The sequence below is a fragment of the Centroberyx gerrardi genome, chromosome 3, assembly GCF_048128805.1.
Source record: "Centroberyx gerrardi isolate f3 chromosome 3, fCenGer3.hap1.cur.20231027, whole genome shotgun sequence".
Classification (NCBI taxonomy): domain Eukaryota; kingdom Metazoa; phylum Chordata; class Actinopteri; order Beryciformes; family Berycidae; genus Centroberyx; species Centroberyx gerrardi.
In genome coordinates, this window is record NC_135999.1 from 3,560,956 (window position 1) to 3,583,374 (window position 22,419).

The 22,419-nt window shown below is 42.0% G+C and overlaps 1 protein-coding gene across 2 annotated transcripts in view; it reads left to right on the top strand.

Annotated features, from left to right (window-relative positions):
- The window catches only part of tusc3 (tumor suppressor candidate 3), a 91,970-nt gene that overhangs the window by 36,373 nt on the left and 33,178 nt on the right, over positions 1-22,419 (top strand). For both annotated transcript variants that reach the window (XM_071905866.2, XM_078282720.1), the window contains exons 3-6: positions 8,473-8,590; positions 11,977-12,117; positions 17,996-18,136; positions 18,592-18,681. In XM_071905866.2, coding sequence (XP_071761967.1) covers positions 8,473-8,590; positions 11,977-12,117; positions 17,996-18,136; positions 18,592-18,681 — 490 coding nt within the window. The remainder of the gene's footprint in view (positions 1-8,472; positions 8,591-11,976; positions 12,118-17,995; positions 18,137-18,591; positions 18,682-22,419) is intronic.

Genomic DNA, 22,419 nt, shown 5'->3' on the forward strand with positions numbered 1-22,419 from the left:
TACAGACAGCATATACCATTTGGATTGTGTATGTAGAGTTTGCGGGCAGACCAATTAAGTATGTCTCTGTGTAGAAAGTAGAAGGCTCCAATTAGTTCTTACCTCAGTTGGAATTTGCTTTGGTTTTTAATGTTTGTTGCATTGCTTAGATTGCTTTTTACTTTTACTCTTGATTTCCTTTTCGGGTTTTTATTTACTTGTTTACAAAGCATTATGAACTGTAACTATGTATTGAAACAGTTATAAATAAAGACAATTACTATTGCTACTCTGTAGGGATGCACCGATATGGAAATTTTGGGCCGATACCGATAGCCGATTTTTCGAACACTACAATCGGCCGATACCGATAGCCTGCCGATATTTTATTTCGTATTGACCAATTTGTGCCCTGCCAAAATAATCTATATTCTGCCCTTCATTATACTTTACTTTATGAATATAGATTTAAGGATCAGCTTTTATTGTAACAACTTTCACATAACCAAAAATGCTCTTTTTGAAATTGAACTAAATAAATAGAAAGCAAATGAACATATAGATTTAAGGAACATCTTTTATTGTAACATTCTTTCACATAACCAGAACTGCCTTTTTTAATTAAAATAAACAAATAACATTAGCTGCGTTTACATGGAGCCTTTTAATCAGAATAGCAGCCCAATCAGAATAAAAATGGCTCATAAACGCCTCAATCAGAATAAACTGGCCCGATCTGAATGAAATTTCATTCCGTTTGAGAGGGGTGGTTTAACCCTTTCATAATCCGGTCGATGGATAAAATTTTGTCATGTAAACACTCATTCCGATCACTTTCTTTATCTCGCCTCTTTCTGCACACGCTCGCGCATTTAACGTAACGTCAATTACGCTACCTTTTTTTTCCGGGAGGATTCAAATGGATGTGCTTGTTATTAACCCCGGGGCCCTCGGGCTTGATGTGGGCGGTGCAGCCCGTTTTTATATCAAGTCCTGACTCCGCCTCTCCGGGCCAGTTTCGGTTTACAGCGGTGAAAATTACAAATGGACCCAATCATTGCCGGGGCAAAACAAAACGTCTTTTTCTGACTCTTGCGGAGTCGTATGTTTTGATAAAACTGTTGCTTCATCAGAAAGAACAGCAGTAAAGAAATAACCGACGCAGGTCCATCTTTTAAAAACGTAAGCCCGTGTTAGAGTGCTGGATTCGGTGTTTTGCGCATGTCAGAAACTTTTATTCTGATTACATACTGTGGAGCATGTAAACGCACATCTCAATGCGATTGTTATATTTAGCGCTCATGTAAACACTTAAGTGGCAATCTTCCTTAGGAATGATTTCATTCAGAATGAAAAAAAATGTCTCATGTAACCATTCAAACTTGAACGTCTTTGGAACAGCCACTGCCATCGGTGGATTTAATCTTATCGGCCGATGAGCCGATTGCCAAGTCCAAGTCATGTGACTCGACTCCTCACCTCTGCTACAAGTTGTTTGGTCCTGCAGTGAAAACCCTGATTGGCCCTGTTTGGTCCTGGAGTGGCCTGGCGTGCTCTATTTGGAGCTCTTAAACCCTTTCAGCCTGGAAGCCAGTAAACTTTGTCTCATCCTGGGACCAAGGCTCTCTAAAACTTACTAGTGCTGGCACCATGTAGGGATACAGCATAAACACACCCATAAGTTGTTTACAGTCCAGACCAAGAAACCTGGGTGGCTTTTTGTGGAATCTGTGACTAGCCCTGTTTGGATCCTGTAGTGTAAACCTGGCTTTTTGACTGGTCCTTGTCCTGGTGTCCTAGAGTAAGTCCAACTAGTTGACGTAATCAGCAGTGACCTTCTCCATCCTGACCCGGCCTGTTACTCTAATCAGCCACTCTGCTACTTCATCAATCACTTGATGAGATAACTTATTCATTACTCATGTCTGCACTCCTTCCTCTTCTTGCTGTATCTCTCTCTCTCTCACTCACTCACTCTTCCACACACATGTTTTCTCTCCATTCGCTATTGGATGACCCTTGACACATGTAGGCACACACACATGCGCACTCTCTCTCCCTCTTATTCTTTGCAACGGACTGACCTCTGACACATCCATCCGTTTTATCTATTTATCTCAAGAGCTGTTTAACAAGGAAATCAGACTGCTTATTCCTACTTGATGTGCCAGACGCACTCATTAATGTCAGCACACTTTCTCTCTTGCTAACCCTTATTGCCTTCTTGTCTCTTTTTTTGTTTGTTCGTCCGTTCGTTCGTTCGTTCGTTCTCTCAGTCTTTCTCCAGGCACTCTCTTATTAACATGAGCGATAGCATCGCATCATTAGAGCAGAAAGATAGAGAGGGAAAGAGAGAGAGGGGGTGGGAGTAAGAGATGAATGTTAGATGGCGACCCGGGAGCCTGCGTTAAGAGGACTAACAGGCAATGAGAAAGACGGCTAATCACCGGGGTCCACGCTCCCGCATCACTCTTCATCTCTCTCTCTCTCTCTCTCTCTCTCTCTCTCTCTCTCTCTCTTTCTTTCAGTTACACACTTTGAGGCCAGTCGGGGTAGAGTGGGAGACATTAGGGAGGGGTCATAAAACCAAATATTCGAATAGTTGTTCATGGGATCATCGCCTACTTTGGTAATTTTGCCATTAAACATTTTATTATAATATTGAGTCGTTTAAATAATTTTAGCAGAGCAGGCTATGCAGTGCTCAAACGGCTGAGAAAAAGAACTATGGGCAATGGACCAGCCATTACATTGAAAAAAAAAAAAAAAAAAAAAAAAAAAAACATCTCCACGCAGTCTCTGATGTTTTGTACTCAAAACTCTGCTATCGGCTTTCAGTAGCTATTATGTCGTTATCAAAGCCACACAAAAGCCCAGTGTGGGCAAACTTCAAGAAAATGAATGGCCGTCTTTTCAGAGTAAAGTACGGTACTATGGCTGCACAACCACAACGCTGATTCATCTCAACAAGAATCCAGCTATTTCTCCAAGCCAGGAAGATAGATCAAGGCAAACTAAAATGACAACATTTGTGAAAGTTCCTCTGATGTGTGACAGAAGCTGAACTGAGGGAATCTCTACACCTCATTGCTGACATGATTGCTAAAGATATGAAATCAATCAGTACCGTAAAGATTTTTGTCCATAATCTGCTTTAGCCTTTGTAAATTTTGAGCACCCAAACATTCATTTAGACCACACACTGAATAGTTGTCCATGAGAAAGGTGTTTTGCAAAAAAGAAACGGGGAAGAGCTAGGAAAGTGCCACACCTAGACAACACATCTCTACCAGAGATTTTAATTGCTTGAGACTTGATGCATGAAGAGAAGACTTGAGACTTGACTTGACTTGGGTTCTGGTGACCTGGGACTTGACTTTGACTTGTACTCTGATGACTTGAAAAGGTTTCTAAAGTCTTGACAAAAGATCTTGTGTTTGTGTAAATGAGATTTGTTACAGCAGACGACTGAATTTAAATTCTGTTTTCTGAATTTGTATGGAATGATTGAATTTATTGAAGTTGAAACTGATTCTAGAAATCAAACTCATGATGCTCTTACCAAGTTTTTATCCTATTAAAACCATATTGCATTGAAAAGTCCTAGATATTTAGTTTTCTTTCAGATATTAAATTGATACTGGACTCTTGATTTGTTCTGACTTGACTTGCTGTTCTACATTTAGACTTGAGACTTGACATTAATGACATGGACTTGACTTGGTAATCTACATTTAGACTTGGGACTTGACTTGTGACTTGTGCCTCAAGACTTGAGACTGACTTGGGACTCAGGCAAAGTTGACGTGACACCTCTTAAATCTTTGACATCAGCTTTTCTCTAGGCCTTTCTTCCACCCTTTGCTCACTTCATTTAGGTTCACTCTTGATTCAGCTCTTGCTGCTTCAGTTCAGTTTGTTTCAATTGTATTCACTTCAATTCAATAACCGTTAATTATTAAGTCAGAATGCAGAGTTCAGACTTTTTAATGTTTCATTTCTTGTGCTGAAGAGAGTTCAGGTTGTGCCAGTAAATATTCGCTCCTGTTTTCTGGCAAAAACCTCACAGACCTTTCACAATGCTTGTTCACATAGGAATAACATGTATGGATTATCAAATTTGACACCTGGCTCACTGACAATTACAGTCTCTGAACACTGACAGCAAGTCAAGGCTCTGACTCACAGATCAGAGGAAATAATCTGCACCTTTCCGTGTATTATTATAGTATTATTCCTTACATAATACATCATTTATGAGAGATTTACAAAAGAAAGGACAAAGATGATAAACAGACCATGCAACTTTACCCTCCTACATTGCTTGTGTGTTTCTCTCTTCCTCTGTTTTCCTTTCTTTGGGCTGCAAGTCTTTCAACTCTTGTCCTGCCCACACCTATGCAACACACTCCCCCAAAATGTCCTGTATATCATTGAAAGGCAAATTTCAGGCAAATGGGGGGATTTAGACATGCACACAGAGGGTCTGTGAGAAACTGAGATGCTAACATCTAGGATTTGGTCAGTTTTAATAAAATGTAAGATTTTCTCCGACGGGAATCTGTGCACCACATTGTTTAGAAAGCTATCTAGCACATCTGTCCATATAAGTAATTGCTTTCCCTTGTTAATACACACTGTCCTCAATGTCAGTGTTTATGAGCACATTTTAATACGGCTGTTTTATCACCATATGGTGCGTAATGATTCACACACGCACATAAACAGACATACAGCATACGCTTACGAGCGCACACACAGAGACACACATACAGACACAGTGGAAACACAACTGCTCACAATATGGCTACAACAATAGACAAACGCATCATTTGTGTAGGAACATTAATACTAAATGTTGTACATAAAACATTAACGTTGGCGTCTACAATAGCATGTTGTGTTGTCATGCCCAGACTAAAAAAAAAGTTTTCTGTGTTAATTTTTTAATTATTCATGTCCCTAGTTTGTTGCGCTTGTTAATTTATGTTGCCTTGGAGAGACAGAGACATGGAGGCTGTTACGAGACTTTGCTGGGTGGTTGTCATGGTTACGTAGTCAAGCTGGGGACACACTACAAGACTGAAAAGTTTGGACTGACTTTCGCAGGTGTTTTTCATCTACCTTCGTAGAGACCAGTTCCATTTGGGGAACACACACTTGAAAAACTTTCAGTCCAGGAAAATAAAGTACCGCAGTAGTCCATGCAAACTCATACTGTAGATGAAGGAAGTGCTTGTCTCGTGACATCACGCAAATCTCATTTGCATATGGAAAGAGGATTATGGAAGTCAAGGTGTGCAGCTGAGGTGTGAAGTTTCATAGTTAAAGTTAAATCTTCAAACAGACAAGATTTGTAGAAAATTATTTTCTCAACTGCTGTGAAACATGAAGTTTGATAGCGGCCAGGTACAAAAGACTGAAGTGTCTCAACCTGACTGACCTGTATTTGCCTCTTAATGACCACTGCGGTGTGTTAAAAAAACAGGTTCATCATCAGCGTATCGGCGCATCTCATTTGCTATTGAAAGCCTTCTACTAGGCGAAGTCAGTCGAAGTTCTAACTTTCTCGCTGCTGTAGTTCTTCATGATACAATGACATCTTCATTTCCCCCCCAAAAAGCTGGAAAAAATCCAGCAAATCCCCATCAATAAAGAGATTCTTTTATCAGTGACGGGAACCCAAACGGAGAAAAAAAGACAACACGGACGCCATCAGCACAGGGAAAGCCAGATCTCGGTGACACCTTGACAACTCCGGCAAAGCGTCGTTCACACACAGAGTCAGGTACCGGCGTAATCCCCGACAGTCTGCTGGCCCGAGTTTCAACTTCATCTCCGGCGAGTTTTTAAACCGGTAGACACTTCAAAGGGACCGTCCTAACATTAGCTACAGCGATAACAATGTCACGTCGCCGCGCATAACACATCCTGGCAGACGATTTCTCACTAATTAAAGCCGGCGTAAGAGGCAGTTGACACAAGACACAATGTCAAAGTGAAAAGTGGAGGAGAGGGAGAGAGACGTGGAGCTAAAGTGAGAGAGATTATAAAGAAAGAGAGAGAGCGTTTCCTGGCGTTGTACTGTTTATCTTGTCACGCAAGACGAGGACAAGGGGAAAGGCTGGTCAGACCGGGCGCTGGTCAAAATAACACCTTCATTAGGCCGAGATGGAGAGAACAAATAGAAGAAAAGCTAATAAAAAAAAGAAATAAAGTGACAAGAGAGAGGAAGAGAGGAATGAGAACGCTGTGTGAACGCAGCCTTCACTTGTCAAGATAGCTGCTATGTGGGATGGAGGGAGAGAGAGAGAGAAACTGCAGATGATCTAGTCTACAGTGTCTCTCTCTCTCTCTGTCTCTTTTCTCCCTCCCCTTTGTCTATCTTTCTCTTTGTCTCTCTCCCTTTCTGTCTGAGTTTGTCTTTCTCTCTTTTTCCATTTCATTTCACTATCTAGTTCTTTCTTTCTTTCTTTCTTTCTTTCTTTCTTTCTTTGCCTCTCTCTTTCACATTCTCTCTCCCTCCCTCTCTTTCTGTCTTACTTTCTCAGTCTCTCTCTCTCTCTCTCTCTGTGTGTCTCTCCCTATCTCTTTTTTCTCCCTTCCACTCTCTTTCTATCTTTCAGTCTGATCATCTTTCTGTCTGAGTTTGTCTTTCTTTTTTCATTTAATTTCACTGTCTAGTTCTTTCTTTCTTTCTTTGTCTCTCTCTCTCACATTATCTCTCCCTCCCTCTCTTTCGTGTCCTCTCCTTTCTTTTTTCTGTCTCTCTCTCACTCTTTCTCTCTCTCTCTCTCCTGCTCCGATTATGTCTCTCTCCTTCTCTTTCTGTTTTTCTCTCACTTCCTCTTTCCCTGTCTTCGTCTTGCTCTCTTTTTCTCCCGTCTCTACCTTCCCCTCTTTTTGAGGTCACTCATTTGCTTTTTTTTTTTGTTGTGATTTTGTCCCCCTTTTTCCTCCCCCTCTTTGTCTCCTCATGAATAAATGTATGTATTTATTTCATCCTTCCTGCCTTGCCTATCCCCACGGCTTGTCAAAATAACACCTTCTCTAGGACAGATAGAGGCGATGAATAAATGGAGGAACGGAAAAAGACAGAGGAAAAGTAAGCGTCTCACAAAAGGAGAGGAAAATAATTGATGAAGCATCGTGAACAAGTCTACTTGTGTAAACAACTTTAGTTTTACAGCTGCAACACCGTTGATTCTTTTCCCGCAGCAAAACTTTCATCTCCTGCTTTAAGCTCAGCATGACACAAAAAACACCATCAGTTTTTGTGAATAAGAGCAGATGGTGTAACACTACATTCAGGCAGAACGCAAGAAAAGAAAAATTGGGTTGGTGCCAATACATGTAAAGTCAATTGAAGGAGGCGAACAATGCGAAATGGAGGCAGCTTCGGTTGAGGCGAAGAGGCGTTCGCTTGAGCGAGAAATTCGCCCGACCCAGCGAAGTGAAATCCATTCAGCTTCAAGTAGGACTGTAAATTTCTCCTAGTATTTACAGCAGGACAAATGTCCATTGGGTGTTTATGACCAATAACCAGAGATGGGGACTCAAGTCACATGACTTGGACTCGAGTCAGACTCTAGTCACAATTTGAATTGCTTGAGACTTGACTTGATGCATGAAGAGAAGACTTGAGACTTGACTTGACTTGGGTTCTGGTGACTTGGGACTTGACTTTGACTTGTACTCTGATGACTTGAAAAGGTTTCTAAAGTCTTGACAAAAGATCTTGTGTTTGTGTAAATGACTTAGATTGAAAGTGATGAGATTCTTTAAGATATTAAATTGATACTGGACTCTTTTCTGTTTTGTTTTGTTTTGATTTGTTCTGACTTGACTTGCTGTTCTACATTTAGACTTGAGACTTGACAATAATGACTTGGACTTGACTTGGTAATCTACATTTAGACTTGGGACTTGACTTGAGACTTGTGCCTCAAGACTTGAGACTGACTTGGGACTCAAGCAAAGTTGACTTGGTCACAGCTCTGCCAATAACACTGACCAATGACATCGGCATAAAACGTTTAGAAAAGCTAGGTTCGCCAAAGAAGACATCAGTGGTGCCAAGCTTGGGGCAAATGGATTAAAATGTAAAAATGATAGAATGAAAAAGAAAAATCATGCCGAAACAAAGTTTCAAGTAATCGATATTGTCTCCTCTAGAAAGAAGAAAACCAAAACCAGTACTCATTATGGCCGAGTTGGCTGCTTTCTGTTGGGTCAAGTGGTGGCATCAAACATGCTAGCATGTCGCATCATGCTAATTTCATTCCTTACTTTTCAAGTCGAGCAATCAAATTTGAAATAACTGTCGCTGCATTCATACAAACAGTTCATTTAAAGTCTACTCTGCAGCTAACTGTTGGCATTAATGCAAGAGGATTTTCCACAAAACGGTTTCATGTATGATTTATGTAACATCTCCTCTCTTTGTCTTTCTCTTTATCTACACTTCTTTCTCTCTCTCTCTATACTATACAGGCAGGCGAATGAGGAGTACCAGGTGCTGGCGAACTCGTGGCGTTACTCCTCCGCCTTTTCCAACAAGCTCTTCTTCACTGTGGTGGACTACGATGAGGGAGCCGACGTTTTCCAACAGGTAGCTCCATCGCCGACCCCCAATGTATTTGTCCAGTCACCCGACCCTACCTTGCACCTTTCATTCTTTCCTTTTCTCCCACCCTTCCTTCCTTCACTTTTTTCCTCCTTTCCATCGTCTTTCCTTTTTTTCTTTAGCCCTACTGCACACACACGTTCTTGCAGAGGCAGTGATGAGTCATGTATGTCAGGTGAGAAAGCTCGGTAGGTTGACTGGTGTGTTTTCTTTTTTCTACTCACACACACAGACACTAACACAAACATTTTAAGAGACAATCCACCGATTAAGTTAAAGAAAAATTCACGTCACGTTCAGTCCTATTTTCCTGACTTTAGCGCGTGGGCAGAGTACAAACAGTAACAAAATGTGAGTGTGGGTGTCAGAGTGTCTGCAGGCCTTTCAAAAGTCTAAAAAAGCTTAACATGAATTATCTAAATTCTTAGAAAGTATTAAATGTCGTAAATACAGTTATTACATGTAACCTTCAGCAGGAACCTTCACTTCTCCGTAGGTACGTTTAGCTTAGCTGTTAGCATTTATGCATGGCTCTTTGCTAGGTTTGTCCTTAGGCACTTCCGTAGCCCAGCAGCTTTGCTGTGCTTTATTTACAATTGTGTTGTGGTTTCTATCACCCTCTAGTTGTCGGAAAATCGATTATTACAGCTTTAACAATTCATTTAATGTTGTCCTTTTTCTTATTCTGCCCATTTATAGTTTCATAACTTCCATTAGCTATGTTCAATGACAAATAGGCTTGTTTTGCCAGCTTTTTGTCTCTTTATTTTCGTTTTTTTATTGGTCTTCACTTACAGGTATCATTTAAAAAAGTCTCTAAAAGTCTTAAATTTGGCTTTCTGAAACCTGAAGATATTCTGTTGTGTGTGTGTTTATGCGTGCACGTGACCCCTGCGGTGGCTCGCACATGCATTTACCTAATGTCACGTTGCCTTTATGTGTTTTCTGTCACCTACACACACACCTGTATAATGAACACGCTCTAAATAGACTTCATGCAGAAAAAAAAACAAGCCAAACATCAACTCCCACACCATAATATACATAATCACTGGTCACCATGGCAACTCGGTAGCCCACAGGGCAGGTGGATCGGGCCGGGATTGTCTTTCAGCGACGGAGTGCGGTGTAAGAGTCGAATGTAAATACAGCAACACCTCTCCCACTCTGTCTTCACTTTTTCTCTCCTTCCTCCTCTCTCATTCTTTTTTAGCTTATTTGTTTCTGTTTTTTTGTCTCCGTCCTTGCATGGTTTGCATGTTTGCTTCGTTCTTTCATTCTTGCTTGCTTTATTGGTTTCTGTCTTCCTTTCTTCTCTCCTTGCATACGTGTTGTCATTCTTTTTTTTTTATTTGCTGACTTGCTTACTTTCTTGCTTTTTTTTCTTGGTTGCTTTCTTTTTTCTTTCTTTCTTTTTGACTTCCTTTCTTTCTTTCCTGCTACTTTTACTCTTTTATTTCTAGGCTATTTGTTTTTTTCCCATGGCTCTATATACACCCCCTCCCTCCACCCCCCCACCCCCTCTCTGTAATTATAGAAATAGCCAATTGAGATTTAAACGACAGGTAATTACATGCACATCACTCTATTTTTCCTTTTTTGCCTTGTTTTCTTTTAAAATGTGTGTGTGTGTGTGTGTGTGTGCACACGTTAGTTTCAGTTTCAGTTAAGCTTGTTTTCAGTAAATATCTGTGTGTGTGTGTGTGTTTGTGACTGCACACATGTATCTAACCCATTCTTCACCTTTTCCCCCCATGGGAGAACTGGTGGCTGGCTTTCTTATAATGAAGAGAAATAACCTGCATAATGACACTCCACTCTCTCTCCTCTCCTCTCCTCTCCTCTCCTCTGCTCCTCTCCTTTTTCCTTCTCTCCTCTCCTCTCCTTTTTCCTCCTCTCCTCTCCTCTCCTTTTTCCTCCTCTCCTCTTCTCCTTTCCCCTCTCCTCTACTCCTCTCCTTTTTCCTCCTCTCCTCTCCTCTCCTCTCCTCTGCTCCTCTCCTTTTTCCTCCTCTCCTCTCCTCTCCTCTTTCCTCCTCTCCTCTTCTCCTTTCCCCTCTCCTCTCCTCTACTCCTCCTCTCCTTTCCTCTCCTCTATTCTACTCCTCTACTTTTTCCTCCTCTCCTCTCCTCTCCTCTCTTCTCCTCTGCTCCTCTCCTTTTTCCTCCTCTCCTCTCCTCTCCTTTTTCCTCCTCTCCTCTTCTCCTTTCCCCTCTCCTCTCCTCTACTCCTCTCCTTTTTCCTCCTCTCCTTTCCTCTCCTCTATTCTACTCCTCTACTTTTTCCTCCTCTCCTCTCCTCTCCTCTCCTCTCCTCTCCTCTCCTCTCCTCTCCAGGTATCTTGGGGAGGAAAAAGAAGAGAGCGTAAACCAGTTGACTTTATTGTTGTGGATAATAGTAGGGTGTCCTGGGATTTGGAGTTAAATGGGTAGAAAACACGGAGGGAGGGAGCGAGGGAGATGAAAGATGGGTTGGGATTTAGAGGAAGGAGATAATCAGCCTCATTTAAAATTCACGTTACACCGATTGTCTTCATTTAAGGGTGTGTGTGTGTGTGTGTGTGTGTGTTTGAAAGGGAAGACAGAAAGAGAGAGTAATGCAGGTGGACAGAGGGAGAGAAGGGTGTAACTATTGTAGCGGTGCTGTCTGTCCATTCATTAGCTGTAATGACCAGCACACACACACACACATACTGCGCAGCAATTAGACCATCACACACACACACACACACATACACTGAAGCATGTGTTTGCCACACACTTACAGGCATGATGGAAATACACTGATCTACTTTCCCCCTTGCATAATGATATCATTGCACCGCAGCCCTAGATTTGAGTGTTTTGTGATATATAATTCATGGTTCCCACTGGTCATGGAATTTCCGTAATATAAAGGAATTTCAAGAAGCGTATTCCAGACAGGGGAAAGTCAGGGAATTGGGACACTTATAGCAGAATATATTTCACAACTTGTTTCACACATTTATCGCATTAGATGGTTTTCAGCCTGACTGGAGTGGAAGCCAGACTGTTCACCCCTTTAGAAAAAAAACACAGCATTAACAAACCGGGGAGGAAGAATATTTTTAGGTCACGGAAGCGCTGCGACTTATGGGAAAGTCATGAAATTTTACATCACAGTGGGAACCCCGATAATAGCATTTTAATGGTGTAATAAATATCTTTGTCTTTATCTCTCTCTCTCTCGCTCTGCTCTTTCTCTCTCTCTCTCTCTCTTCCTAGATGAAAATCTTCTTTCTTTTTCTAGGGATGATATCAAAATTGCTTGTATGTTCATATAAAAATGTGTGACATTAACTTGCTATCCCCCACCTTTCTCTCTCTCTCTCTCTCTCTCTCTCTCTCTAGCTGAATATGAACAGCGCTCCGACCTTCATGCATTTCCCGGCTAAAGGAAAGCCGAAGAGGGCCGACACTTTTGACCTGCAGAGGATCGGCTTTGCCTCAGAGCAGCTGGCCAAGTGGATCGCAGACCGCACCGACGTTCAGGTACACACACACACACACACACGCACGGGAAAAATACGAGTAGATACGCATAACCTCAATAAAAGTTGAAGCATGGTGGTTGGCTAGTGTGGTATCTCAGGACCTGGACACGCTGCAGAAATGTCCATCTTAAAGGAACAGTTCACCCTAAAATGAAAATTCAGTCCTCATCCACTCACCCCCATGTCAGTTGAAACTCCATTGAAACACACAGAGAGTTAACCCCTGTAGTTCCATCTCAGCCTTCTCCCAAACTATTGAAGATAAAGGGGCCATTGTTTTACAGCACAAAAAAAAGCATACAATGACCATCAAATTTCTCCAAAGAGCTTGTGCAGCATAAGCCAAGTGTTTTGTAGCCAAATGATTGCACTGTGGGTCAGAAATGTCCAATATTTACCCCATTATGTCATAGATTGTCCTCACTGACAATGCTTTGCTCTATTACACACCAACTGTGTGTTTGGTGGTCCTACAAACTTCAATGGATCGACATGGGGGTGAGTAGATAATGACTGAATTTTCATTTTGGGGTGAACTATTCTTTTAAGAAGTCATTTAGTCTTAAAATTGTGTTTTTCTTTAAACAGGGGAACAATTTTGCCTGCGGGGTGTGATAATTCTGCTTGTTTCCAGTGGAGTTTCATTTGTTTCAGGAATTTTCTGGAAACAAGCATCCATATATTGAAGTACAATAAGGTAGTATCTAGAAAATGACATTCAAGAATATTCTTGAAACGCATACATTGGAAACAAGCAAAATTATCCCACCAACATCAGAACAACATCACAAAAGCAAGATTTTAAGGCAATACTAGACAAAATGACTTGTTAAGATGGATATGTGTAACAGTTCTGCATCTCTCTTTCTCTCTCTCTCTGTCTCTCTTGCTCTCTCTCTCTCTACTCTGTCTACTCCATTGCAAAGTATTTAAATGCAGGGTTTGTCTTTACAAGGACAGATGCAACGTTGGTCATGTCAAAGCATTTCAAGCTCACGTCGGCTGATTTCCAATGCCAGCTCCCTGGCCCGGGGTGTCACACATATACACGGGTGTTAGGCGCTCTTGCTCGGGGGCACTTGAGTTGTCGGCACCAGGGAGATCAAACCCGCGACCCTTGGACTACAATTTTTTTTCCTGCCTGAACAACCTGTCAAGCCAAGTACAGGCAGATGGAGTCCGCGCATCCAGCTGACATCCTGTTGATGCATTTAGATTCAAGAGGCTGCGTTTCAGAGAAAGCGAAGGGGAGCACTTACCCTAAGTGCTAGCTTTCAGACACTTCAATGTGACTTTACCGCTTCAATAAAGAACAGAACAGAGAAGGAAAAAAGACAGGGCAGATATATGATATCAAAAAAAAAAAGGTGGAGGGACGAATAAATTGGCGTGATGGAGGAACATGAATGAAACGGGGCAAGAGAATCTGTCTGTGGATTTAGTGCCACAATAGCGTCCGTGAATGAAAATGAGGATAGATGGGGAAGGTGGAGGAGGTCGGACCACTGTGGAAACATATCAGCCATTAGCTCTGGCTTCTTGTGACCGTCATTATGCATCACAGCCAGCAGTTTCTCAAAATACTGCTCTGAATGACACCGCATTTTTCTTAAGATATACCTAGCGGCCACTTTCTTAAATACACCTCTCCATTTATGAAAACAGCTCACTCTTCTAGACAATGAGTGACCAATAAATAAAGCATAAGTACAAAGCACGCAGACGAGGTCGAGAGGTTCAGTTACTGTTCGACTGAAGGCAAGAATGGGTAAGACGTGTAATATATGCAACTTTGAACGTGGTATGATCATTGATGCCAGACGCACCGGTTCCAGCATCTCAGAAACAGCAAACTAGGAACGGACCAACAAGCAAAACAAATCCTGTCAGCTGCAGTCTTGTGGGCAAAAACCTTATTGATGACAGAGAAGAATGGCAAGACTTGGGCCACAAGTATGCAACTCACAGCTCAGTACAACAGTGATGTGCAGAAGGACATCTCAGAACTCTACTCTTGAAGCAGATGGGCTACAGCAGCAGACGACCATGGCTGGTTGCACTCCTGTTGGCTAAGAACAAGAAGACGAAGCTACAGTAGGCATATGATCACCAAAACTGGATAATTGAAGAGTGGAAAAACATTGCCAGGTCCGACGAATCCTGTTTTCTGTTGTGATATGCTGATGACAGTTCAGAATTTGGTGTAAACAACATGAATCCATGGATCTATCCTGCCTGGTGTCAACAGTACAGACTGGTGGTGATTGTAGAACAGTGGGAATGTCTTCTTGGCTCACATTAGGCTCCTTAGTGCCAATGGAGGATCATTTGAATGCCACAGCGTACCGTAACGTTGTTGCTGACCAGGTGTATCATCATCATGCATCATCTCAAGATGGTTCCAGGAACATGAAAGTGACTTCAGACTTCCAATGGACTGCACAGTCCCCAAATCTCGACCCAAATGTTTGTAGCACGAATGTGCCACCAAAAATCTGCAGGAATTATGACGCTATCGAGTCTGCATGGACCAAGATCTCTGTGTATATACACAGTATATATACCAAAGAAGAGATGCAGTTTTTGCTAAATTGTTCTAATTTCTTTCTCTCTATCACACACACACACACACACACACACACACCAGGTCATAGGCTAGGCTGCAGACTGTAGCAGTTGCAGAGCTTGAGGCTACATCTCTTCATTCTCTCTCTCTCTCTCTCTGTCTCTCTGAATTATGGGTAGTGAAGTTGTAATCCAATAACACTCAGCGGCAGCAGATGGGACACTCTTTCTTTGTGGTGCCATAATCACTGTGGCTGACACACACACACACAGACATGTTCCATCTTTGGGAACATGTTACCATTGCATCTGTTGAGAGCAGACACAGCATATTGTCGGTTTAGTTTCATGGTCAGAGAGACACGCACACAGTCTTGGTGGGCATGTTAAGGCTGAAATGATGAATAGAATATGGTCCCTTTACATCTGACTGTCTAAGGGAGTGTGTCAAACATCCAGGGGTCCTTGAGTGGGTTCCAGGGGGCATTGAGGGGGTTCCAGGGGCCATTGAGGGGGTTCCAGGGGTCCTTGAGTGGGTTCCAGGGGGCATTGAGGGGGTTCCAGGGGCCATTGAGGGGGTTGTAGTGGTCCTTGAGGGGGTTCCAGGGGCCATTGAGGGGGTTCCAGGGGTCCTTGAGTGGATTCCAGGGGGCATTGAGGGGGTTCCAGGGGCCATTGAGGGGGTTGTAGTGGTCCTTGAGGGTGTTCCAGAGGTCCCTGATGGGGTTCCAGTGGTCATTGAGGGAGTTCCAGGGGGCATTGAGGGGGTTCCAGGGGCCATTGAGGGGGTTGTAGTGGTCCTTGAGGGTGTTCCAGAGGTCCCTGATGGTGTTCCAGGGGTCCTTGAGGGTGTTCCAGGGGTCCTTGAGGGTGTTCCAGAGGTCCCTGATGGTGTTCCAGAGGTCCTTGAGGGGGTTCCAGGGGTCCTTGAGGGTGTTCCAGAGGTGCTTTAGGGTGTTCCAGAGGTCCTTGTGGGGGTTCCAGGGGTCACTGAGGGGGTTGTAGTGGTCCTTGAAGTGGTTCCAGGGGTCATTGAAGGGGTTCCAAGTGTTTTTCTTTATCCCAATTAGAGAATGGATTTCACTCTCACCTCCATTATCTCCTCACATACACTGTAGACAATACTATTCAATATTGAATCGGCAACACTAATCCTCCCATGTGGGTCCCTTAGACAAAATCATATCACATGGGGGTCTGTGGTCTACTATATATCTATATATGTCCGTCCCTAAGGTTCGCACTGAATTTGGCAAACGGGCCTTTATGTTCTCCGCCCCTGCAGCCTGGAACCACTTGCAGACAGATTTGCAGCTAGATGAGCTGATCCCGATTAGGGCATTCAAAAATGTAGTGAAGGGTTTGGAGGCAAATTCAATTGGAATTTGTAATTGCTTCCTTAGCTAGACCCGTTTCCTCCTGTCTGTCTTTTAGGCATATGACTCTGTGAGTTACTACTGTATGTTTTGTTTTATGTGCTTTTAATCCTTGCTTGTATGTTGTTTGAAAATCTGTATTGCTGCTATCTTGGCCAGGGCTCCCTCGAAAAAGAGATCTTGTAATCTCACCTGGTTAAATAAAGGTTAAATAAAAATAAAAAAAAATGAGGGTCTGTGCCATGAAGACATTTGACATTTGAATCTTTAGTCTAAGGAACAGAATGAGCACTTGCAGGATTTTCTATCAGCTATTAAGAAAAGAAAACTTTTTTTTAGATCATAGTACATGTGTTTTAAAAGTGCAATGGAGTTTAAAATTTCTGCAGGCTGTCAAATGTTTCTCAGCTCTGAAAGTTTTTTTTTTTTGTCTGATAGGCAGACAAATGGAACGGCTCTTTCAGTGACTTTTGGGTTTAAAAACTTAAAGACAAAATGGTGCTGAATTTGCTCTTTGGCTCACGGTTGGCACATTTTGACATAAAAGAACAGAGATCTAAGGCTTTGTCGCTGTGAATAGCGTTGAAATTCCACTAAGCCATGGGTTTCAATGAACAAACCCGTGGATTAAAGTCTTTCCAACTTTTTTTTATTATTTTTTTTCATTGAGGAAAGACTTCCTTTGGTTCTACTTTTCTTTTGTGTCAAACGTGCCAAAGAGTGAATTGATGTGTTTCTGTCGTGAAGTTTAAAACCTGAAACGCGGCGCTCTCTCCACCCCCATCTCCTTTTGACTTTGCCTTGACTCCCTCCCTCGCTCCTGGGTTCATATCTGTTGTGTTGTGACTCCATTCCTTTATTATCCTCCTAACTTTGTTTAACTTTTGTCTTTCTCTCTATTTTCCAATTCAGTTCTATTCAACTGAGTTGAATTTAATTGAATTCTCTCTGCTTTATTGGTATGAATGTTCAGTGAATGGTATTTAAATACAATTGAATAAAAACAATAAGAATATGCTATTATAGATAATGATGATTACGTAATATTGTATTATACATATTCTCAAATCAAGTAATTAATCATCATAATTTGGTCTGAATGTCTAAACTGTTGTGTTTCTTTTTTGGCAAATTGACATTTTGTTAAGTACTTTGGCATTTGACATTTTAAAACTATTTTTAATATAGTTTCTTAGAAACAGTCATGAGAACAAAGCCATTGAATTTCAATGCAGAAATAAATACAAAACGAAGCACTAAAAATAAGTACATAACTATAAACATCTCTCCTCATGTTTAAACATCCTGTTTTTCACACTGTCTCTGTCTTTCATCTCGGCTCAGTATCTCTCCACCTTATTCTTATTCTCATCTCACACTGCTGTGTGTGTGTGTGTGTGTGTGTGTGTGTGTGTTTTAGTGTTCCCTTGCTTCTCTAAATTTCCTTCTTTGGTTGTCTGTCTGTCTCTTCCCTCTCTCAGTTCAGCACAGTTACTGTATTTCCATGACTGTTTATCAGGAACAATACTGCCAAAGCAGTTTACACAATGTCATTTTTCAAAACCACAGCAAACAGTTTATACACTCAAACCATATTGAGATGATTCATCATTTGACTTGCACTATGCACTGGTACACAATCATCAATACCTATCACATATCTGTATTGTTTTTATTCAATTGTGTCAATACACTTCATCTAAGATTCATGCCAATGAAGCATATTGTATTGAATTTAACTGGAAAACAGGCAGAAGGAAGAAAGTTTATACATTCAGACCATATTGAGATGATGAATTATTTAGTTTGAAAGCATGCACTATACAATGGTACATAATCCCCACTAGCTATAATAATGTATAACAATTCCAAAATGGAGAAGTCATGCCTCTCATGTCTCTCTCTCTCTCTCTCTCTCTCCCTCTCTCTCTCCAGATCCGTGTTTTCCGTCCTCCCAACTATTCCGGGACCATTGCTCTGGCTCTGTTAGTGTCTCTGGTTGGAGGTCTGCTGTATCTGAGGAGGAACAACTTGGAATTCATCTACAACAAGACTGGATGGGCCATGGCTGCGCTGGTACGACACACACACACACACACACACACACACACAGATATACTGTATATATTAGATGCTAGGTGGGAACCTATCATTTAGTCTAGTACTGAGTCTTACATTTATTTTTTTTGAAGCAAGTGATTCTGTCAGTGGGGTGAGGCAATTTCACTTGTTTCCAAAGCAATTTCAGACATTTTCCAGAAACAAAAGTGCCAATATCTTGAAACAAGGCAAAATAAGACAGTTCACTCTACTAGTAATAAGAAAAGAAAGACACTTGATTTCAGAAAATGTACGAAACAAGAGAAACTGCATTGATCATTTTAAGACCGAGTATGAGACAAAATGACTTAAGATGGATCCTTTTTGCAGTGCAACACTTAATAATCTCCCTCTCTCTCTCTCTCTCTCCTTCTCTCCCTCTCTCACTCTCTCTCTCTCTCTCCCTCTCTCTCTCTCTCTCTCTCTCTCAGTGCGTGGTGTTTGCCATGACGTCTGGTCAGATGTGGAATCATATCAGAGGTCCTCCCTACGCCCACAAGAACCCCCAGAACGGACAAGTGGTACGACCCCGCCTCGCTCTTTCTTTTCTTCCATCCATCCATCCACCCACCCGTTTGTCCCTCCTTTCATTTTCTCGGTCGCTCATTTCTTCCTGTCCTCGCTCTTTCATTCCGCATATCTATCCCTCCATCTTGTTTCATTTGTTCCTTTATTAATTTGTTCCTGCCCTCCTTCGTTCCTCCTTTCCTTCTTTCCTGCTTTCCTTCCTCCTTCCTTGGTGCCTTTGTTTGCCCTGACCTTATTTCATCCTCACTTTTTCTACTTCTTTCCTTCCTTCCCTCCTGCTTTCCCTCCTTCCTTATATTTTCTTTCCCTTCTTCCTTTGCTGTTTCTTTCTTCCTTCTTTCCAGTTTTTTTTTATTATACCTTTGTTCTTTCCTTCCTTCATTCCTTTTTCATCCATATTGCTTCCTTCTCTCATTTTCATGTTCCTTCCTCCCTTTTTTCTTTCCTTCCCTCCTTCTTTCCTTCCTTTATTTCTTAAATCAACCAGTCATTGTTTTTTTTATTAAATGTTTTATTTTACAGCACAGTAGTACACTTCACAACAAATATCCTTCCTTAACAAGTCATTTAATCCAGTTAATTAATCATCGTAATTGATTAAATTTCATTTAATCTACTATTGTGAAAGTGAAAAAAATCTTCCAATGGAATGAGATTTCTTTTTTTTTCTTCAGTCATCTATCATTTTCTTGATACTAGTGGCATGATCTGCCTTATTCGAATTGGAAACAAGTGTAATTAAGTGTAATCACACCATCGACTGATTTTTTTAATCAGAAAAATAATATTTTAAGACTCTATATGGGTTAAATGGTGAGTAAATATGTATATTTTTTGCAGTGTGGACACTGAGGCTGCATTAGATCAGTGATAGCAACATCTGTGGGACTCTGAGGTTGTTGGCCTCCAGTAACACACACCATGTACCATTACCACCTGCTGACAGGTCAACACTGGGGCACCGTGTGTGTGTGTGTGTGTGTGTGTGTGTGTGTGTGTGTGTGTATGTCGTTGTGATATTGGACAGCTGGGAGCAGTCATGGTGTCTTAATATCAGCCTGGAGACACATCAGGCTCACCTTCGACGAGAGAGAGAGAGTGTGTGAGAGAGTGTTTAAGTGTGTGTGTGTTTGTGTGTGTGTGTGCTTGTGTGTGTGTGTGCCTGGAGATATGTCAGACTTGTATTTGAGTAGACAGACTGGGAGTGTGTGTGTATGTGTCTCTCTCTCTCTCTCTCTCTCTCTCTCTCTCTCTCTCTCTCTCTCTCATTTCTTTCTCCCCCCTCAGTGTATACCCCATATATATGTGTGTGTGTGTGTGTGTGTGTGTACGCATAGCACACAGCTGGGAACATCCAGACACAAAAAGACATAAAGGGAAACCAGGGAGACAGACATAATAGAGGAGAGGTAGTGATAGATAGATAGATAGATAGATAGATAGATAGATAGAGACGAAATACCTAGATAGATGTTAGTCTGACTCATTTCATTAATCTTTTCTTTTCTCTCTGTATTCCTCTGTCTCTCTTTCTCTGGACAAATGGACACTCATATGCGTGCGGACACACTTTCACTCTCTCTCTCTCACACACACACACTCACACACACTCACACACACTCACACACAGCATTTATAGTGTTGCGGATATAGTTTTGCTGGTCATCATTTAAGTTTGTTCATCCGAGTGTGAAATTAAAAAAAAAAAAAAAAAAAAAGGAAGAAGAGAAAAATGGAGAAAATGAGGGAGGACGAGAGATTGGGGCGGGGAGAGTGAGAGAGGGTGGGAATGAGGGAAGATGGGAGAGAGAAAGAGAGATATTAACCTAAATACAGTATGTGAATACATTTCTACAGTATTTATGTCATCTGAAAAGTGCCATATCTGCTTTTACAAATACACACACACCGGCACGCCACACACACACACACACACACACACACACCCCTACACAATGAGAGACGCATGGGCTCAGGCACACAAGTCAATAGAGGAAAGAGGAAAAGTCAATTCAGGACACGCAGAGAAAGAAAAGCATTGGTATTCCTGATAGCCAGCACTCTGACACATACTCAACACACACACACACACACGCACACAAGGGAGTGCGCACACACACACAACACACACACACGCAGAGTCAAAGGAAAAACAAAAAAAGACAGAAAAAAAACAGAAATGCACCACAACCTCCCTCTTGCCCCTTTCCCTCCCTTCCCTTCTTCTCTCCCTCCCTCCCTCTCTCCCTTGTTCTTTCTATCTGGAGACAAGGCGCTCTATTTGTCAGGCTCTGTTGGCTCTCTGTCATTTTTCAGTCTCTTTGACAACAAATAGGTTACACCCTCCTCACCACTCTCCCTCCCTCCCTTCCTCCCTTCTCCCCTCCTCTCTCTCTCTCTCTCTCCCTGTTCTTTCCTTATCTCACCGCTCTCCCCCCCGCCTTACCGCCGACTTTCTTCTGAACCGTTTTTTGTGCTCGCCAGAAGGACAGGCGTCGACATGTGCTGGTGTCGCTCAGGCCGGGGACACACTAGAAGACTCTTAAAATCCTTACCGGTTTTGGCACGCATGGCATCACAGACAAAACGACAGATTTTTACAGATTTTTTTTGTCTCTCAGTCGTAAATATCCTCACACTAGGCGATTATGCAAGGACGGGTATTGCACACTTAATGATATAACTGAGATTATCCTGCCGACTGCTGATACATTAACCTCTAATCTCCAATGTGACAGCAGTCAAAACAGCAGGCTCAGTACGCCCACCTCACTGTAAACTCCACTCTCATTGACGGTCCCTGATCTCCACACACTACAGGACTTGTTCAGGACCCATCCAGATGTTGCGCATAAATATCAAACATGTTAAGACTGAATCTGTAAACTCTTCACGCTAGCAGATAATCTTTGCCAAACATCGGTCCTGACCAAGCCTTCAATAAGCCTCTAGTGTGTTCCCTAACCCTAAAAGACCGTAGGATTTTCATTAGGTCCTTTGTTGAACCGTGCATGTTGGAAATAGTAATAGTAATAGTAGCCTTTATAAGCCACCTAAGTTGCTGCTCCTGCTGTGGTTATTTTCCACTGCAGTTGCATTGGAAGATTGCTTTTTCCATTTCACATTTCTCTGCAATTCAAATTGCTTGTGGAAGCATTTGGCTGGCTAGTAGAAGATTTGTTTCAAGTTCCCTTTTTTTACGGAAAAGGTACGTTGCATCATTTTACAACATTGTAAATTGGGCTTAATCCTTGTTGAGGATGTCAGATTAACATAGTTGGCCTTGCTAAGTGTATGTTAGTTACGTTGTTTAGTTGTTGTAGTGAGTTGTTGTTGGCAATTTGATTTTAATTATCACTGTTACATTTGCATTTTCCAGGACGCTAACAGCTGGCAAGCATGTAACTTGCGCTCAGCTTGTTTTCTCGTTATCCTTCATCCCTTCTGTCTCATTTCTTTCTTTCAAACATTCGTCTCTACCCTCATCACTACTCATCCCTTTCTGTCTCGCTTCATCCCAGCTTCCCTTTTTCTCTCGCTCTCTCCTTCTTCCCTTCTTCCTTTACTCCCTACCTTCTTCCTTCTGTCATTCCCTCCCTTCCTCCTCCATGCCCTCCCTTGTACCTTACCCTTCTCCCTCCCTCTCTCTTGCAACTCCTCTCTAAGCCTGTCTCTCTCTCTCTGTCCTCATGCCATGTAATAGCCTGTAAAAGGAAGAAGTACAGTCAGCT